Source organism: Chroicocephalus ridibundus, chromosome 4, assembly GCF_963924245.1.
Source record: "Chroicocephalus ridibundus chromosome 4, bChrRid1.1, whole genome shotgun sequence".
NCBI lineage: Eukaryota > Metazoa > Chordata > Aves > Charadriiformes > Laridae > Chroicocephalus > Chroicocephalus ridibundus.
In genome coordinates this window covers 38,254,137-38,273,721 of record NC_086287.1, presented here as the reverse complement: position 1 = coordinate 38,273,721, position 19,585 = coordinate 38,254,137, and the positions used below count along the sequence as shown (strand labels likewise).

Here is a 19,585-nt window from a genome sequence, read left to right as displayed (position 1 = left end):
TAGAAAGACACAGAAATTCTTAATTGATCCTGGCTTTCGTATTTATATTCAAAGAACATATATTGATTAAGATTGTCTGCTTGTCATATGACAGGATCTGATGCTTTATTCAGGATATGGACTTAGCCAAATCCTAACAGCAGAGCATATTAAGAACTTGCATTTAGATGTGAGACAGATGAGCAAACTTTACTTTTGACAGTTCCCTGTCATTTTCAAAGCTGGTCAAGCCTAATGACTCCAAGGCCAGACAGAAGGGAGTCTCCTTACCAAATGCAGCTTATGCGAACTCATTTTGAAGGACCTCTATGTAATAATCTGTATATGTGTAATGTAGAACATCTACAGCTGCATTATGGAATAATTTGGTGCAGTAGGATTGGATCAGCAGATTGAAGCAGCTGAGGCCATTGTGTTTACAGTAGAGGTTTAGGCTTTGAGTTATATTTAGTCTGAGGTGAACGTTTCTAATTTATGTTTCAAAGCTGTGTGAAGGGTCAAGCATTATTTTGGTCCTTTTGTCCCTATTAATTATTGGAGTGCATTTGCTGTGGAGCTTCCTGTTTAGTTTCCTCCTAATGGAAATTAGTTTGCAAGCACTAAAACTTATCTGCAAACCAAATCAATGCTCAATAAATGGGGACAGTGAGGAAATGTGCTTCAAAAGTATCCTAATCAAAAAGCTGATGACAATAGTCACTGTATTTCAATGATCACTGCGGTCATGCTTTTCTCTAATACAAGAGAGTAATATCAGGAGTCCATTTCAAAACAAGCAAAATGTGCTACGTGCAGTAAGGCTATAGAACACTTGCCACAGCAGTTTGTAGAAGCTAAAAAGCTTAAGCAGAGAATGAGCAAGTTCTTGGGAGAGAATCCATTGAGAGTTACGTTGAAATGACATCCACTGCAGGAGACATTTGTATGAACTACAGAATCTCCAGAGAACACTCAGGGAAGGGATCACGTGTTTGTCCTGGTCCTTAACTCTAACTGAGCACCCGCTTCAGTGCCTGCCAGAGGCAGGATATTGGGCTAGATGAATCCCTGTGCCAATCTGATATAGCTGTTATTATATTCTTAACTTAAGGAAACTGAGGAAACTGAAATAAAGCATACTTGCCCAATGTAGGTAAACATATAAGTTGAAATTAATTTGTTTTGTTAACAGCAAATGTTTTGAAGTCTTAGTACAAACCTCTCTGTTGGCAGCCTTGTAATGAAATGGAACCATTCAGGATCAATTTCTCAGTGGCCTTGTCTGTAAACTCAAGTTTGCAACTGTATTTCAACCAGACAATGCACTCCTATAGCCTGAGCAGCAAAAGGATAGAGTTCTTTATCTTTATATAAAGTGTCTGAATTCTGTTTATGTTAATATTGGCTCTTACAGGATTATTCTAATGCATAATAGGAATAACTTTTGCATATTAATATTGTTTCACACATGTGGTATTCTGCCCCAGCTAAAGTTGCTCCACTGTATTAAGAAGAATTGATCAACATTTTTTGAAAAAACTAGTGCTTTGCTTGAGTATCCAGCTCAGGAAACAATTTCAGAAGTGGAGAATGCCCATCCTTTGAAAATCAATTCCTTTTAAGTAGTTCGTGTGAGCATTCTGTAACAGAGGGGCTTAGATTCACTAACCATATTTCAAACTCTTGGCTGCTTTTTCAAAAAAATCATGTACATACCATACTTTTAAAGCTTAGTACATGTGTTTTCATTTTCCAGCTTCCTGAACAAAATGTGATAGCTATATGGAACAGTTGGTGTTAACTATGTTTGGTACCTGTTCAGTTCCAATTGAACTCCCAATTATTTGCACTGCAAAAACAGGTTTAAATTTTTAAGTTCTGGTCTGCAACAATAAAGAAACATACATAACTTAAGACACACACACACACACACATATATATAACAAATAACTAATTATTTGCTTTTCATTCAGATTAATATCTACCACTATATATTATAGTATGGATTTTAAATTACTTTTCCAATCGAATACACTTTATTGGTACACTAGAAGCATTCATTTAGGTACAAAAAATAAATAAAAATTTAAAATTAGCAAATGTTTATAACTTTTATTAAATTTAGTATACAACCTATCCAATTTTGAATGTAAGAGATGTTTAATCTGTGGGATCTCTAAAACAATAAGGCAGTAATCTATATCTTTGAAATGTTTTTCATTGGCAGCTAAAGAAGAACGTAAAAAAGAAGAGAGCAGTTTGGAAAATGCACAAAAATGGTAAGGTTTTTGCTAGTGTTTTCTAACAGTTTATTTTGGTCAAAGATGTTATTGATCTTATGAATTAAATTAAATAGGGAAAAGGATCTGTACTTCAAAGAAGTAATATGCTTTCTGAAAAATTCATATGTAGTCTTCCAGGAAAAAGTTCAGTTGAGTTTTTAGCCAGACAGCGTACTGTGTTTGAGGTTTTGATTACTGTCAACATTGAACTGAGTCAGAGTTTTACAGAATAGCATAATAACTGATTAACTACTTAATGTAGTAAAAAATGTATTTCATCACTTAGGCTACTGAATGCAGTACACTATGAAACCAGTGAAATCCTAATGTTTTTTTTGCTTGAGTATCTATGCCTTACTTAGGCCAAAGGAGACAAAATAGGGGGAGAAGTGAGATGAATTCATTTTTAGATAGATAGTAAAATATTTAATAAGTTAGTATTTCTAATAAATATTGTTTTCCAAATTGAAGTTTTGTGAGAGTGAAGGATCTACCTTTAATCTTGTTTGTGTTAGTTATGTGGAACTGCTATAAATCAACATGGGTAAATTAATTTTCAACTTCTTATCAATATTTTTTCTTTGTGATCATTAAAGGCAGATCTATGGTAGTTTGGATTTTTATGTTACTTTTCTGAGCCCAGAGTCACTCCACCTAACTGACACACCTAGATTAGTCTTCCTAGAGAGTCAGGAAAAAGGAGATAGGCACCTCCCAAATGCAGTTCAAGTCTTAGGTGAACTGTTTCCATTTGCTTGCAGAAGGTGCCTAAATTGGCTGAACTGTTGGCTGGCGTCAACTGGGGCTTTACTTCTTAATTTCATTTGGCAAGGGTGGCTGGCTGGCTTGTTTCCTTTTTACTGAGCTCCAAACCTACCTTTTGTGGTACAGGCTCTTTTGTATTCTACCTACTTTGTAGCCTTTCTGGAGCAGAGTAGATTCTCCAGGGCACGGAGAATTAATTTGCAGTTGACTTAAGGAATTTGTCGTCTGATACAGAGTTTGGCTTTTTCAGTTGCTAACTAAACATTCAGTATTTTAAATTACTGCTAAAAAGATGTGTTACATTTGAAAGTCAGAAAACAGTCCAGGAAGCTAGATTAAGCTGGGTGAAAACAAAACGGTGCTATTGAGGGGGAAGGGCTGAAGATGAAAGATGAAGAGGGGAGAAGGAGTAAGCATCAGGATGAAGGCAGAGTGAGAGAGTGTGCAGAAATTTAGAATCCTGGAGCATGCAGGGACAGCTGTATCAGCCACAGCTGGGGTGGAGAAGGGTTCCCTTAGGAAGAAGAGGGTGTGATGGCACCAGGGCTGCTGTTACATGAAGCAAACCTGAGAAGACAATTTCTGGTCTTGCTGTTCCTGGATCAGCTAACCTAGTCAAGGGTAGGAACAGCTGAGAAATATTTGGCCAAAGTGAATGTAATGGAAATTACATTGCCCAGTAGACGTGTTTTAACCATATGACTATGACTGAAGTATTATTTTAGTATTTTTAGGGTTTGAAATCCCAGAATGGTTTACATGGGTATTTAAAGCTGCATTAGCTTTATCTTTATTTATTTATTTTCTCCTTGTAGTGTCACTACAGGACTCTTCAACTCTGAATATTATAGGCTTGTTCTTACCTATTTCATTGTGATTCCTTTACCGTGGATCACCAGTTGACTCAAAATATAGTTACGTGTTTCATACAAAACCTATGTAAGAAATTCAAAAGGCTAAAGTTGATCACATATGAGCATTTAAAAAAATATTAATAGCTCACCTTGAACAATATGTGATATTCTTCAGCATGTCCTAGAAGCTGTATCCATCTTTAAAGTATCAAAAAAGCCAGAGTATATTGGCTTTTGTGGCTGAAATCCAAGCTTCTTCACTTTGTGAAGCAGCTGGAGTATATATTCCTTTATTTTGGGGGGGTAACTTCTCTACTCTATGTTCTTCAAGCCTGGCTGAAACCTTGAATCTCAACCTAAGGCAGAAAAAGCTTGACCTAACCTTGGCAATTCTGTATGAAAGCATGCAATGTGGATTATACAAATGCAAGTATAAGTTAAGAAAGAAGTATTTGCTGAAGCTGCATCTGTTCCTCAAGTGACATCTGTTGAATAGTTGGGGACTCCTTACAAGTCTTTAATACACCTCTTAATTTTATTTTATTTTCCAGTTTTACACTTACTGTGTTCTAGTTTTAGGATGTATTGGCAACTGTAAAGAAGAATATAACTTTCTTTTTCTTAAATAAAATCAGTATTTGAAGAAAAAACAAATTATTTTGAAATATGTTGTTACCTTTCTTTTTAAATTGTAGCATTATTTTAATAAGTATCACCATATCATTCAGCATTATTACATCTACCTTGCAGAGAAAAGTAATTCAACCTTTATGAAAATGAACATACTTTTGTTTTGTTTAGATGAGTCTCCATGTACCTAATAATGTGAGCTATTCCATTTTATCTATGCAAAGCAATATTATAAAGGTTAAAAATGCACAGTCATTTAAAATGCTATCGGAAGTATCATCTATTATAAAAGACTACTTTGAAAATACCCAGCTGTATAGCAATTCAGTAGCCACATTTTAAACTTACAAAAGCATTAAAATATTGGCAATGTATTTTCATAAAATTTATTATGTGCTTATTGACACATGCGGAAGGAGATGATTTATTTTCAGTAAAAACTTTGCAAACTGACTATTGGCGCTGTCTGTGGCATTTTGTTGCTACTCCCAATTCTCCCTAAGTACTTGAAGATTATTTTTAACCAAGCCTGGAGATTTTTTCCTGATTGGCATGTGACCTTTCCATAGTCCTTCAACAAAGATAAATGGGAGAATAAGGTCTTCATGGAGTGTTGCAGAATAAAATTGAAGAAATAGATATAATATAGAATTTCCTGAAATGCAAGAAGTTAAGTTTTTCTCATTAAAATTGGATGCCCATGATTTGCCTGTGTTGACATCTCTCTATGATGGCTCCTGCATCTCTAAGTTATCCCCCTGGGACTGAGGTAGGTGTTGGAAGGTTAGTTATACTTGGCGTGAATTGCTGCTATGATTTCCAAGGCTTAGGGCAAGTTATGGTAATTACCAGCCTTGACTACTGCATCAGGAACAAGCCTTCAGAGAAACTCTGTCCCCAGTGGGCTTATGTGTTGACAGTTTTTTTTCCTCCTCCCTCATAGCTTTGAAGAAACAGTGGGATACTTCGGGATAAAGCCAAAGCCTGGCGAGAAGGAGATCACACCAAACTACGTTTTCACGGTGTGGTACGAATTCTGCAGTGACTTCAAGACCATTTGGAAACGAGAGAGCAAAAGCATTTCCAAGGAACGGTAAGGTTCTAATAAAGTCATTAATACCATTTTAGATGTCTGGGAAACTGTTCCTTCTCAAACCCAACAAATTATACTCCTGTATTTCACAGGCGTCATTGTTTTCTTTCAGATCTAATGGACATCAAGGAAAGATTATTCCCTCAGGGTGCGTAGGAAAATTCACCAAAGGCATGCTGTCCCCACAAAAAGATAAACACATATAATCTGATAAATTACACTTTTGTAACCCCTTCCAATTACTAGCTAGTAAAATGAAAGGGGAGCTGTGCTAATTTGTAACAGATTGCTTCTCTGTGCATTTTCATGTTGAACTAGCCTAAATGAGGCGATATTGCTGTCGCAGACAGTACAGACAAATAAAAGTGAATGCTTTTCCAGTTAATATACTGCACTTGCATCAAAGGGAAGCCCCAGAGATTCAGGCCACACTTAGCACAGTGTCGAAGCCCCACACTGAATTTACAGCACTACTTCTGACTTTTGGTGTCCTGCTGAGGACATCAAACTACTTGCCGCTAGATCTCACCACAGTCTCCTGATTTTATTAGTTAGAGTGAAAAAAAAAAACCACCAAACCCTTCAATTATTTGCTTGATTTTCTTAAAGAAGCTTAAAATCTTTTACAAAGAAAAACCAATTTCACTATAAGCGCACCATGCTTACTGTGTCTCAATTCATTTGAAAAGTCCTAAAGAGTGGTAATGTGTTCATGCTTTGGAAAGAATGGATTAATCACTTCATTCCAAATTGACACAGATTTAGAGAAAAGTATCAGCAAAAGTAGAAAACTCATTTACACTTGCATTTTCCATTTTGCTACAAATCAGTGTGGCTTTTAGGTTCATGTAGAATAGATTTTTAAAGGGCAAGATGTAGAAATTAGAAATTCCTAATTATCAGCCTTATCAACATTGTTTTACAGACATCACAGGTTTTAAAGACTTGAAAATTGTAGCTTTTTGTGTCATCTATGTTATGATTAGATTGGTTTAGAACCTGACAACTGCAAACATATTTAAAGAATCTTTTATTTCCTTGTGTCTAGATCAATATGCAAATTTGTTTTACATCAAAAAACTGTGTAAAATAAACAGTCACTGGCAGATTGCTATAATAATGATAAGGATCATCTCAGGGATATATTTTCTGCTGAATCATCACTTATTGTTATTCCAAAAGCAGTTAGGAGGAATGCAAATTAACTATCCAAGAAAAAAAAAATCCAGACCATATATCCATTACTTTTTATGTAATTAGCACCTTGCTGATGGCATACAATGATCCCTTCAAAGAAATTGATTTAAAATGCCTTGTAAATGTTTTAACACTGCATAACTTCTTAAACCTTCTTAATACTACATTCAAGAAATCTTTGTTTGTAAGTAAACTGTTATATTCTGTGCTTTCCTACTGGGGTGAGATGAGAATTTCTTGTGGTTCAATAATTATATAAATAAAATGTACAAACAAAAATACAGCACAAATATTTCACCAGCTCCTTTGATGGATACCTTTATTCCTATTCATAAATGTAAAGCAATACCAGTAGAACGCAGAGCACCAGCTATTGTAATACTTCAAAGAGCTGACACTTTCTGGATTATAGAGACTGTTTTTCAGAGTTCACTTCAAACTATTTTTACGAAGTTTCATTAATCTCAAAAGGACAATTCATTGTCCTTTACATTCAAAATTTGGGTGATTCATCAAGACAATGAGCTGCTGAAATGAGGAGCATTGTGTAATAAGTAAATTAGAATGACAACAGAACTGTTTTCATCATCCTGAATTGTATTGTAATGTCCTACTGAAAAGAGGAAACTCATGAAATCAGTAGATTAAAATGATGGAAAAACTATTTTCGTTACCTGAAAATGTCCTGTAAAGTCATGACCGCTTAGGGGTTCTGTTTTACAAAGTATAAGACTAACACTTGATGAGCTGCTGTCCAAGAAATTTTGAAAACAAGCTGAGAGTCATTGTACACATTGGTAACTAAAAACCTTAGTATGACAGGAATGGACAGCTGTCTTCCTTAACGGGCTAATTAATTGGATGCACTGTTTGTTTTGAATTTAATAAAAAAAAAAAAATCTGTTTATCATGATCAAATTCTCTTGTTTTAAAGGAAATTTTAAAGAGGAAGAATTGGCAATGTAAGTCAATATTTTCAAACTTGGGTTCTGAAACTGAGGCATTGATATCCTTCTGTAAACCTGTTTACAATTGGATTACCCTTCAAATTTCAGTAGGAGTTGCAGAAACTCAGAGTAGAATGTGTCTGAATTAGCTAGTCACATAGATACCTAAAAATGGATTTCATTGTTTACATTTATATAGGAATTTTAATCACAGAATCACAGGATGGCAGGGGTTGGAAGAGACCTTCGGAGATCATCTAGTCCAACCCCTCTGCCAAAGCAGGTTCACCTAGAGCAGGTTGGACAGAATCGTGTCCAGGCAGGTTTTGAATAACACCAGAGAAGGTGACTCCACCACCTCTCTGGGCAGCCTGTTCCAGTGCTTTGGCACCCTCAAAGTAAAGAAGTTATTTCTCATGTTGAGATGGAATTTCATGTGTTCCAGTTTGTGCCCATTGCCCTCTGTCCTGTCGCTGTGCACCACTGAAGAGAGTCTGACCCCATCCTCTTGATGTCGGCCCATTAGCTATTTATAAGCGTTGATAAGATCCCCTCTCAGTCTTCTCTTCTCCAGGCTAAACAGACATGGTCACTCAGCCTTTCCTCATAAGAGTGGTGCTCCATTACCTCGATTGTCTTTGTAGCCCTCTGCTGGACTCTCTCCTGTAGTTCCCTGTCTTTCTTGAACTGGGGAGCCCAGAACTGGACACAGTACTGCGGATGTGGCCTCACTAGGGGAGAGTAGAGGGGGAAGATGACCTCCCTCAACCTGCTGGCCACAGTCTTTTTAATGCGCCCCAGGAGACAATTGGCCTTCTGGTCCACAAGGGCACATTGCTGCCTCATGGTCAACTTGTTGTCCACCAGGACTCCAAGGTCTCTCTCTGCAGAGCTGCTTTCCAGCAGGTCAACCCCTAACCTATACTAGTGCATGGGATCATTCCTCCCTAGGTGCAGGACCCTACACTTGCCTTTGTTGAACTTCATTAGATTCCTCTCTGCTCAACTCTCTATCCTGTCCAGGTCTTGCTGAATGGGGGCACAGCCTTATGGTGTGTCAGCCACTCCTCCCAGTTTTGTATCTTCAGCAAATTTGATGAGGGTACACTCTGCCCGCTCATCCAGATCATTGATGACTTATGTTGAACAAGACTGGACGCAGTACTGACTCCTGGGGAACACCGCTAGTTACAGGCCTGCAAATGATCAGAGCCCTCTGAGCTCTGCCATTCAGCCAGTTCTCGATCCACTTCACTGTCCACTCATCCAACCTGCACTTCCTAAGCTTTCCTATGAGGATGTTATGGGAGACAGTGTCAAAAGCCTTGCTAAAGTCGAGGTAAACAGCATCCACTGCTCTTGCCTCATCCACCCAGCCAGTTGTGACATCATAGGAGGCCATCAGATTGGTCAAGCATGATTTCCCTTTGGTGAATCCACATTGACCACTCCCAATAACCTTTTCCTCCACATGCTTAGAGATGACATCCAGAATAAGCTGTTCATCACCTTTCCAGGGACACAGGTGAGGCTGACTGGCCTGTAGTTTCCCAGGTCCTCCTTCTTGCCCTTTTTGAAGGCTGGACTGATATTGGCTTTCCTCCAGTCCTCAGGGCACCTCTCCTGTTCTGCATGACTTTTCAAAGATGATGGAGAGTGGCTTAGCAGTAACATCTGCCAGCTCCCTCAGCACTCGTGGGTGCATCCCATCAGGGCCCATGGATTTGTGGGTGTTGAGTTTGCCTAAATGATCTTTAACCTGATCCTCCTCGATCAAGGGAGAGTCTTCCTTACTCCACGCTCTCTCTCATACCTCCAGCGTCTGGGGTTCCTGAGGGCAGACCTTAGCAGTAAAAACTGAAGCAAAGCAGGATAATCATAGAATCATTTAGGTTGCAAGGGACCTTCAAGATCATCGAGTCCAACCATTAACCTAACATGGCCAATACTGGATTATAATTTGTCTCTCAAGAAACATGTCTCAGAAAATTCAAAATTGAATTACAATATGCGGAATTATCATTATGCAAAGGTATAATTAAAAATGTATTAGCTTAAAATTAATAGTAGTAAAAATAGGCCAAAAGATCTAAGATTCCAGAATTAAAATTTTATACTTAAAAGTAACTACTTTGCATTGTGTAACAGACACCATTAAAATCTCTGAATTTCAGGAGAAGAGAGTACCGCCTTGAAACTAAATGACAGCCTCAGCTGCAAGAGCCGGTTTTGTCTAAAAACTACTTGGCTCCCAAATGTAACACAACTGTAGAAATCTAATTAGATTTCTATGAGACTTTTTCTTAAAGTAGAGGAAACACTTTAACTGAGCTGCCCTGCATTTAACCTACCGTGAAAAAAAACTAGCCGCCTGCAAAATATAGTTGAATCATTGTCTCTTTCCTGGGCAAAATTTGCACACCATTTAGGAATGCAAGACAGAGTTACAGATAGATAACAAACCTAAATTGATATGATATAATAAATAGATGACTATAGAGATGAAACATTCCCTTCAATACTAGAATGCAACTACAATAAAATAAAATTCATTTTGACGATCACCTCTTCATCCCTGACAAACAGCTTAATGTAAATGCACCATAATCCTCACCAAATGTTGGAGACTTTTTTTTTTTTTTGCTGTGTTTTGGGTAAAAAACAATTTTGTTGTTCACAGCTTTATAATTTAGCATGTCTCTGCATCTGGGTACATGAACTGCTTTTTTTGCTTTCTTCTGTTTATAAAATTTTGAGATGATAACTGAATTAAAGACTACAACAAACGTATATTGTTCTGACAACAAGGCACTTACACCACGGTAGATTACATATAATTCCACTCTCACTTCCTTTTTTTATACTACTAATTTTATTTGCAGTGGGCATGTCTATGAATTCAGAATCAAAACAAATACGCATTTATAAGAACTTAAATACATGAGACATATATATGAACGCCTATCTATAAGTTTATTAAAGCATTCAAGATCTGTTAAAGTATATTTTAAGAGGATATCCTAGCCCAGTCGGAATATAGGGAAAATGTATAAATACAGGAAAAGTACTAGTAGTTTGCAGTGAGCAGTTTCATCACAAACTGTGGTTGTATGTTTGGCAAAGTAAATGTGACAAGGATTATCATTATGTATTTATGGGTGTTACCCTTTAAATACGAAATAATGAGATATAAAAGGAATTATTGCTGTTAATTTGACCCACTGCTTAGACTGCAAAGATAAAATTGCTACAATAGTTACCATACTGGATTAAGCGGTCTCTTTCAGATTGAACATACATACAAATTTTATAGGTCAGAATTCAGAAAAGAAAAAGAAAACTGAAGCTTGTCTCAATAGCTGGAGAAGACATAATCATTATTTAATGAACAGAATTATATACTTCATCTTAAAAGTAGGAAAAAATCCTATTTTTAATGCTACTTTTTATAAAAGGTCCTTTTTTAAAAATGCTTTCTTAGTTATTTAATTTCATCTCTAGCACAAAACATGTTGATGGTCTCATCTTAATCTTGTGAAAAAAGACCTAGTGATTTATATTTTTTTTTCCACAAAGGCAATAACAGGTTTGAAAAGCAGAAATTCTGACTGTAGCAGTGTTGGTAGCTAATGGTAAAGATATGTTCCTAGGTATCTACTAGTGGCCAGCTCAGATGGACTGAAGCATATTTGGTTAACCTGGGCTTTTGCTTACCTGGACTTTAGTAAAGTCTTTGACACCATTTCCCACAGCATTCTCCTGGAGAAACTGGCTGCCTATGGCTTGGATGGGAGTACTCTTTGCTGGGTAAAAAACTGGCTGGATGGCTGGGCCCAGAGAGGGATGGTGAATGGAGTTAAATCCAGTTGGCGGCCAGTCACGAGTGGTGTTCCCCAGGGCTCAGAATTGGGGCCGGTTCTGTTTAATATCTTTATCAATGACCTGGACAAGGGGATCGAGTGCACCCTCAGTAAGTCTGCAGACAACACCAAGTTGGGCGGGAGTGCCAACCTGCGTGAGGATAGAAAGGCTCTACAGAGGGATCTGGACAGGCTGGATTGATGGGCTGAGGCCAATAGTATGAGATTCAACAAGGCCAAGTGCACTTGGGTCACAACAACCCCATGCAGCGCTACAGGCTTGGGGCAGAGTGGCTGGAGAGCTGCCCAGCGGAAAAGGACCTGGGAGTATTGGTCAACAGCCAGCTGAATATGAGCCAGCAGCGTGCCCAGGTGGACAAGAAGGCCAACAGCATCCTGGCCTGTATCAGTAACAGTGTTCAGCAGGACTAGGGAGGGGGCCCCACCTCAATACTGTGTTCAGTTTGGGGCCCCTCACTACAGGAAAGACATTAAGATTCTGGAGCGGGTCCAGAGAAGGGCAATGCAGCTGGTGAGGGGTCTGGAGAGCAAGTCTTATGAGGAGCGGCTGAGGGAGCTGGGGTTGTTCAGCCTGGAGAAAAGGAGGCTGAGGGGAGACCTTATCGCTCTCCACAACTACCTGAAAGGAGGTTGTAGTGAGGTGTGGGTTGGTCTCTTCTCCCAAGCAACAGGCAATAGGACAAGACGAAATGGTCTCAAGTTGTGCCAGGGGATGTTTAGATTAGGTATTGGGAAAAATTTCTACACCAAAAGGGTTATCAAACATTGGAACAGGCTGCTCAGAGAAGTGGTGGAATTGCCATCCCTGGAGGTATTTAAAAGATATGTAGACATGGTGCTTATCAACATGGTTTAGTGATGGTTTTATCAGTGTTAGGTTGATGGTTGATCTGAAAGGTCTCTTACAACCTAGACAATTCTATGATTCTATACTTTTGATCTGAACTGTAGCCTTTTTCTTCCTATTGTTTTTTCTTATGCACTAGCTTTCCTAAAGGCATAGAAATAGATTTTTTTTTCTTGTGACTACAGAGCTAAAATTTCTCACCCATTTCATACAGATAATCAAAACACTGTCAGTAGATCCAGAAGAAATAGAAACATATCAAGCGTATTAGCAATTTGAGGTTTGGAGAAAAATGCCACTGACAACATACGTACATTTCACTACATTTATACTGATTTAGTTAGTGGACATTTATTCTAAATGCAATTTAAAGATTTGATCAATAATGACCAAGTTCTTTACAGGAGATGTAAGCCTGAAGGCTTGATTAGGCAATTGTCTTGCACAACATGGTAACAGAAGTGGACTATGTCCAAACTTCATAGTCTGTTGATAAGGCTCCTAATTGTGAAGCTGACCAAGGACTTCATAAAATCATCCGCCAGACCAGGTAATACACAGGCATCTGTCTTCTAAAATTTTGAGACTGCAGTGTAGCCTGCTATGTTGCATGGGCTAGCAGTGTTTCAGGAAACAGTGCTGTTACTTAAGGATTAGTTTATGGGCTGCATACAGAGATTATGATATGACTGAGTGCAGTAAGGCATGTAACAAATGAAAGAAATTTGATCTATGGGGATATTTCTTAGTGTCTCAAGGGGAATCGCTGTTCAGTTGTGTTAAGGATCTGGGCTGGGTATGTAGCTTGACTCTGGGTTGAACAGTGGATGTTGACTGTAGCTACCCCTGCTTGTGTGTCTCCACCCATATCTGAAGATACGGTTTGCACAATTCCTGTGCCACCACAGTCTTATGGGAGAAGTTTGAACTTCAAGTCATGGAAAGCTCAGGTGGCACAGAACTGTTGTTCCAAGCTATTTCATAACCGACAGCTATCCTCATAACCCACCAGCTGCATGGAAGGAGCTGTAGAAGCGAAGAGAATGGATTATTCCAGAATATCAAGAGGTTGAGCAAGAACCAGATAATTTGGTCTCTGTTCATACACCAACAGAGCCTGAACATACACAAGTAGCAACTGGCTTGTTTAGAAGAGATTCTGGTTTTCCTAACTTGGGGCTTTAGAGCATGGAGCATGCCAGCTTACACCTACTTCTGTCTGACTTGAATGACAGGGGTGAAAATGACAAGTTTATCTGGTTAGTCCGTGGTTTGATAATATCTTTTCCTGTAAGGAAGATAATGTCGTTTCCTTCATGAGCTTATGAGGGAAACTTTTAATAAATACAGCGTTATGTTTAGTTTTGGCTTCTGTGTCCCTAATTAAGATTTAGCTTCTGTGTCCCTAGTTAGAAAACAGTAATTTTTAATAAAAATAATTTCTTTATTTTTCACTTGTATCTTCTAATTTAAGAGGCCTGACTTGCATCCCGTTTACAGGGGAAGACAACATCTGCCACACAGAGGGGGGGAAAAGCCAATTATATTCCATTACTTATAGTAAAGATCCATATGCAGTATTGGAGTCTTGGTTCCCCTATTTAAATACACTGTTTTAATAATTTCATTCCATTTTGTTTCCTATATTGTATGGTAATGTACAATACATCACATCTTCTTTATTCATTAAGGTATATTGACCTCTTTTGCTCACTGTTGAAGGAGAGTAACTTTTCTTTTGAACACATCCATACTGCATCTGGTCAGATTTCAAGGCTTAACCAGCCTGCATTCCTTAATGTTTTGGACTCATGTTATTGCTTGCTAAATTAACACCTGCACACCTTTTCTTTCTGTGTTGTGATTCAGCTGTTCTACCATCCTTTCTGGTCTCTGTGCTCTGCAGTGCTCTCTGTTCAAAAGTGCCCTTGTCACTATTTTTCTAGCGTGTTTTACTGCACACTTCTATCCTTTCTTGGATTTCTGTTTTAGATATACTTCTCTTGACTTTTCTGTTCTCTTTTCTTCCTCCTTGATTTCACTTCTGTTAGATTCAATGCCAATTTCTCTTCCATGAAATCTCTAAAACATGGCTAAACTAGTGTATCCATCCATGCTATTTTATACTGGTATAGGAAGGAAAAAAATAGCTTTTCATTGAGTCCGTTCTTTTGCACATCTCCAAACTCCCCCTCATGGTCATGCCTCTCTAAATGTCCAGTTCATGTGAGCTGCCCCGCTGAACATTAATTCATATGACAAAAACTCAGAAGAAAGGGGTACAGAGTGGTTGGTGGGATGCTCAGTTCATGTTTGTTCAGCCTACGCCAGTGAGATGTACATTGTGGAGCTCTATCTCGGGGCTTGATTCTGCTACTGTTTCTCCAGAATACATATTAATTGAAGTTACCTGAGTGGAAGAATTTACTAGTCCCTATTATCATTCCAGCTGGTTATTGCACCATCTTAATGACTTCCCTGCCTCTCTAAGGAGCCCTTTTACTACGTAAGATTTGGCATTCTCTCCCATCTTCTATTTGGTGTCTCATGTTACACTTAAATAACAAATGAGTTTAAGTGACAAGATGAAGTGAGTAAACATTTTAAGCCCATACTTTGTAAATCTCACCCCCTAAGCAGTGTCACTGAGACACTGCTTAGTCTAGTAAATCTTCAGTAAATGTTTTTCAAAGTCCTCTTTAGATGTTTTGTTGGCCCTTAAACTGAACACAAGACTTAAGTGGATTTCCCGTATTCCCTCAAATTCTTTTCTGTTCCACCTAATTTCTATAAACTATAAATGTTAAAATTGGCCACCTTCATTATCATCTAATATAACTGCAGTTACTCACAAGGAAGAAGGGATACTTGACAGAATATTTATTTACCTTACATTTTGTCATTCTGTCACTTAGCTTTTGTTTCACTTCAAACAGACTTTGAACAAGTAATTGCTGAACAATTAAGAGTAGTTGAGGAAGTTTATACTTTTATAAGAAGAAGTTAAACAATTTACATCTATATAAATTCTCATAAACTACAATCAATGCCGTAACTTTATAATACATTTAATAGTTTATTTTAAGTTAACTAAAAATAATAGAATGTTGCATGGTATATCTGCAGATTGGTTAATAAAATACGGGTCTAAGAAAAGATAAGAAAATAATTAGTAGTTTAGTTCCATCCTTTTGAATGTACTTTATTTGTAGTTTTGTTCTTTCTGTTCCTTATTCATCTCTACTTTTACTTCTAATTTCAATATACTTGCACATCTCCAAACTCCCCCTCATTAATATACTAATTTTTAGTATTTTAATGGAAAGCTATTCAAACAAAGTTATGCTACATTTATAAAAATGGGAAATTATTTATATTTGTGCTAAGGAAAGGTGGTAGCAAAAAAATAGAGTGAACAGAGAAGAGGCCTGCCTGAATTGAATCAACAGGGCTTGTCTATTTGCTACTTAATAATTATTTAAGTGTGTGATGTGGGTTTTTTGTACTTATCTGAGTAACAGACTCAGTCAAATGTTGTGCATACATTCAACTTTAGATGCAGTTAAAGAATATTGTGTATGTTTGTAAATTTTGATGGAAGGCTGTCATAGCTTTTAATGGACAATTAAAATCATGTATTCCTATCTAGGGTTTTTTTTTAATGAAAGTAAAAAAATGGAAAAAATGTGAAGAATCAACTACTGCTGTTAGCTAATTTTATTATTTTGAATTTGATAGTTTTCATACTATTTCATTTTTCTCATTTCAAGCATAGTGCTTCCGAAACAATAACTAGTTCTGGTATCCTACCCATGTTTAACAAAGAATTATTTCCATTTATAAGGCAGCTTTACAGCATGGGTGCTTCACTAATGTAGTTATTGACCTAACTACTATCTTGAAGTTGAACCATCTGATTTTAAAAAATCACAAAGAATTAAATTTCTTTTAAATTATGCGCTTATATTTCTGGTAATGCCTGCTAATCTTATCATTTATATGTTAGTAAAGGGATGGCTCTTTCCCTAGGAGACCAAATTTATTTATTTATTTATTTATTTATTTATTTATTTATTAAAAATATATGTAATATATAATTAGTCTGTCATTGTTATGAGCCAAATATCGCATGATTCAAATCATATTAGTGAGATCGTTTATTTTTATTTTGTATTCCAAACTATGCATTCTACTTTAAAAAATCCACGTTTCCTGGAAATTGTGCAAATATGGAATAAAATACACAGAGCTACGCCTAAATCAGTGGCAGGCATAAGTCTAAAAGTTTATAATCCCTAGAATTCTCCCTTCAGGTGAAAATATATGCTCTAAACATTTAAAAACTTTTCGGAAAACAATCCTAGGACCAAAGAGAATGTGATCGAAAAGAAAATGTGCTCAAAATAGGGAAGAGTTTAGAAGTTGATCCCTTGGTGTGATTCTGCTGAACCTGAATACTGTCACTTGAAATACATGATCATCTTTGCATAAACTTTGTAGCCGTGAGGAATAGCACGCTGTCCAGTGGCTGCTGTCATCCGTCATTAAGAAGCAAACTGTGCTGATTAACAAAATATTTTAAAAAGATGGAATGGTGTGTTACCACTTAGTTGTTTGCCTGTAGAAGAAGCAAACGCTAATTAAGTTTTAAAAAGACTTCAGATATATTTTTAAACTTACAGAATAATAATTTCATATTTGTGTACTTTAGGGTATACTTACAGCTTCAATCAATGTTGTAGCTAAACAGTGTTGAAAATAAGTTTACTTGAAAGTAGTGTAAGTGTTTCCTTCTGTTCTTAAGCACTGGAAAGTGAGACAACAATAACTAGAAGTAGATTCTTCTAAAATACATAGCTCAGAGAAGGAATTTTAGTTTCCAATTCTGAGCATTGATAAACACGATAATGAATTTATGAATGTGTTCTATGTTTTTAAAAGAATCTAGTTCGCTGCTAGTGTTACAGCAAGGAAGTACACATCAGTAATTGCAGTTATAATCCACTTTCCTTTCTGCTTTTCTTCCAAAATTCCTCAAAAATTGAGTGTGTCGAAAGTGGTTTGAACTGGACATGGTATTTTAAATGCTTTTTGACTGGCCATAGCAATTATTTCTGCCAGTGGAAAAAATTAAATAGGAGAAGAAAGTAGAATTTTTCAGCTCAAGAGTGCCAAGAAATATGTTGTTTATAGTAAAAGACTGATTTGGTGTGCATAAGTGAAAATTGGTTTGCGGAGTTCTCCTTGCTTGCAAAGACTCACTCGCAACTTCACTCTCTCTGCCTTTTGCATGTAGAATTGTGAAGTGGGTGTTTATGGCATCAGCATTTTAAAGGCACTGATAGCTGGCCAGATCCTGTATTAGGAGTGCCAAGAATTTTTTTTCCTTTTTGTCACTGCTTAGCACATAATTTTCCCCACCCTTTCCCCTGTCTGTAAGAGGACAGTTCAATCCCTTTTTGTTAAATTCTCTATTTCTCCTTTTCCTCTTGATTAAACTTCTGATTGGGTTCTTCTTGTTAAATCCCCACAGAAACAAGGGTTCTGTACACAAGACCCTAAGAGCAAAAGGCAAAAACTGAAGAATCAGATCTGTGTTCTTGTTTCCCCTTATCTCAATAGTGCTTTCAGTAGAGTGGTCTGTAGCTGCACGCGCTACAGCTTTAGCTAGCCGTAGACAAGAATCTTTTGCCTCTCCTCCCTATCACCACAACACAAGGTCAGTCAATTCCATGTAAAGCAATGGGGTAAACATTAAGGAAAAACTGGCAGATGCTTTCATTTCAAGATTTTCAGAGGAAATATAATGTGTAGCCTGGCAAATGGCCTACCAAAATAGTATATTCTATATATACAACAGATTGAGCCAGGTAGCTTTTGATTTTTTTCAGGGAGGTATCTTCTTGCCTTGACACTGCAGCTTGTTTGGTGGGAAAGATACTCCATAAAATCCAGATCCTGCAAGAACAGAGAAATTGTTTGCCTGGTGACATTTTCAGTGAGCAATACAGACAGACTGTCCTTTTGCTTTTCTCTAAAAATGTACTGTGATCTACTTTTGGTACTTTATTACGAGCCTTTGAATAGTAATAACCGTTTGTTGGACTATTGTGCCTAAAAAAATTCAGTGGTGATGGTTCGTACGGATAGAGTATACATCAAGCAGAGACAGAGCAGCTTTAATTTCCTTGAATCTAATGATGTCTTTTCTATGTGTTTTGTTTCAGAATTAAAGTGGCTCAGCAATCAGTAAGCAAGTTAACTGCAGAGAAGAAAGTTGAAACGAAGAAAATCAATCCTACAGCTAGCCTGGTATGATTTGTTTCTCAGTATGACAATCAGAAGGGGTTTTGTGACACTATTCTTGTCATTCTGAATGATGGCGGGTTTCTGCTGTTGTTGAAGGGTGACGCAGTATGCTTAGTTTGAATGTAGCAAAGTGATGTTCTTCCCAAGGAGAACTCTTTAAGCTTATGCCCTATGCTAGTCCAGCAGTTAAGTTTAAAACTTAGTTTAGTTGTGCCTAGGCATGACTCTGCTATTTGAGATAACAAATATGCTCAGCGCTGTTTTTCTGGTTTCTTCCCCTCTTCCACTGAAGTCTCTTGTATTTTCTTCCATGCTCTGCAGTGCATTGAGGTTCACTGCGTACATTTGTCCAATGGCTGAGTTTGTGGGTTTTTTTCAAAAGCTTACAAAATCCTGTTTGCTCTGTTGAATAATGGTGGAAGGGATTAAATCCTTATCTTATTCCTTTCTGTTTCCCAGGTTTTTTAATACGACACAAAAGAGGACTAATAACTTACACTGTAGATAAAACCTTTTTTGTCTGCGTGCAAGGCGCACAGGTTAGATGAGCATTTCTGAAGCAAGAGACTAAGGGAAGGAAATGTGCATGAAGGAATCAGAGTATTATTTCCACTCCCAGCAGAGTGTATCAGTTGCAGGACAGGCGGCAGAGACATGAATGGGTACTTGCTTGGAAAGAAGTTATTAAATAACATAATCTAGCTAATGCTAAATTAGAGCCTTTATGTCAGCAGAAACCATTCCAGACAAGAGAATGTATTAGATTCATATGAATTTGAAATGTGTCTGGTTTTCTCTTGC

General features: G+C 37.3%; 1 protein-coding gene across 5 annotated transcripts in view; it reads left to right on the top strand.

Annotated features, from left to right (window-relative positions):
• The window catches only part of FMN1 (formin 1), a 208,423-nt gene that overhangs the window by 178,821 nt on the left and 10,017 nt on the right, over positions 1-19,585 (top strand). For all 5 annotated transcript variants that reach the window (XM_063332259.1, XM_063332260.1, XM_063332258.1 and 2 more), the window contains 3 exons: positions 2,207-2,258; positions 5,454-5,603; positions 18,703-18,787. In XM_063332259.1, the coding sequence (XP_063188329.1) occupies positions 2,207-2,258; positions 5,454-5,603; positions 18,703-18,787 (287 nt within the window). The remainder of the gene's footprint in view (positions 1-2,206; positions 2,259-5,453; positions 5,604-18,702; positions 18,788-19,585) is intronic.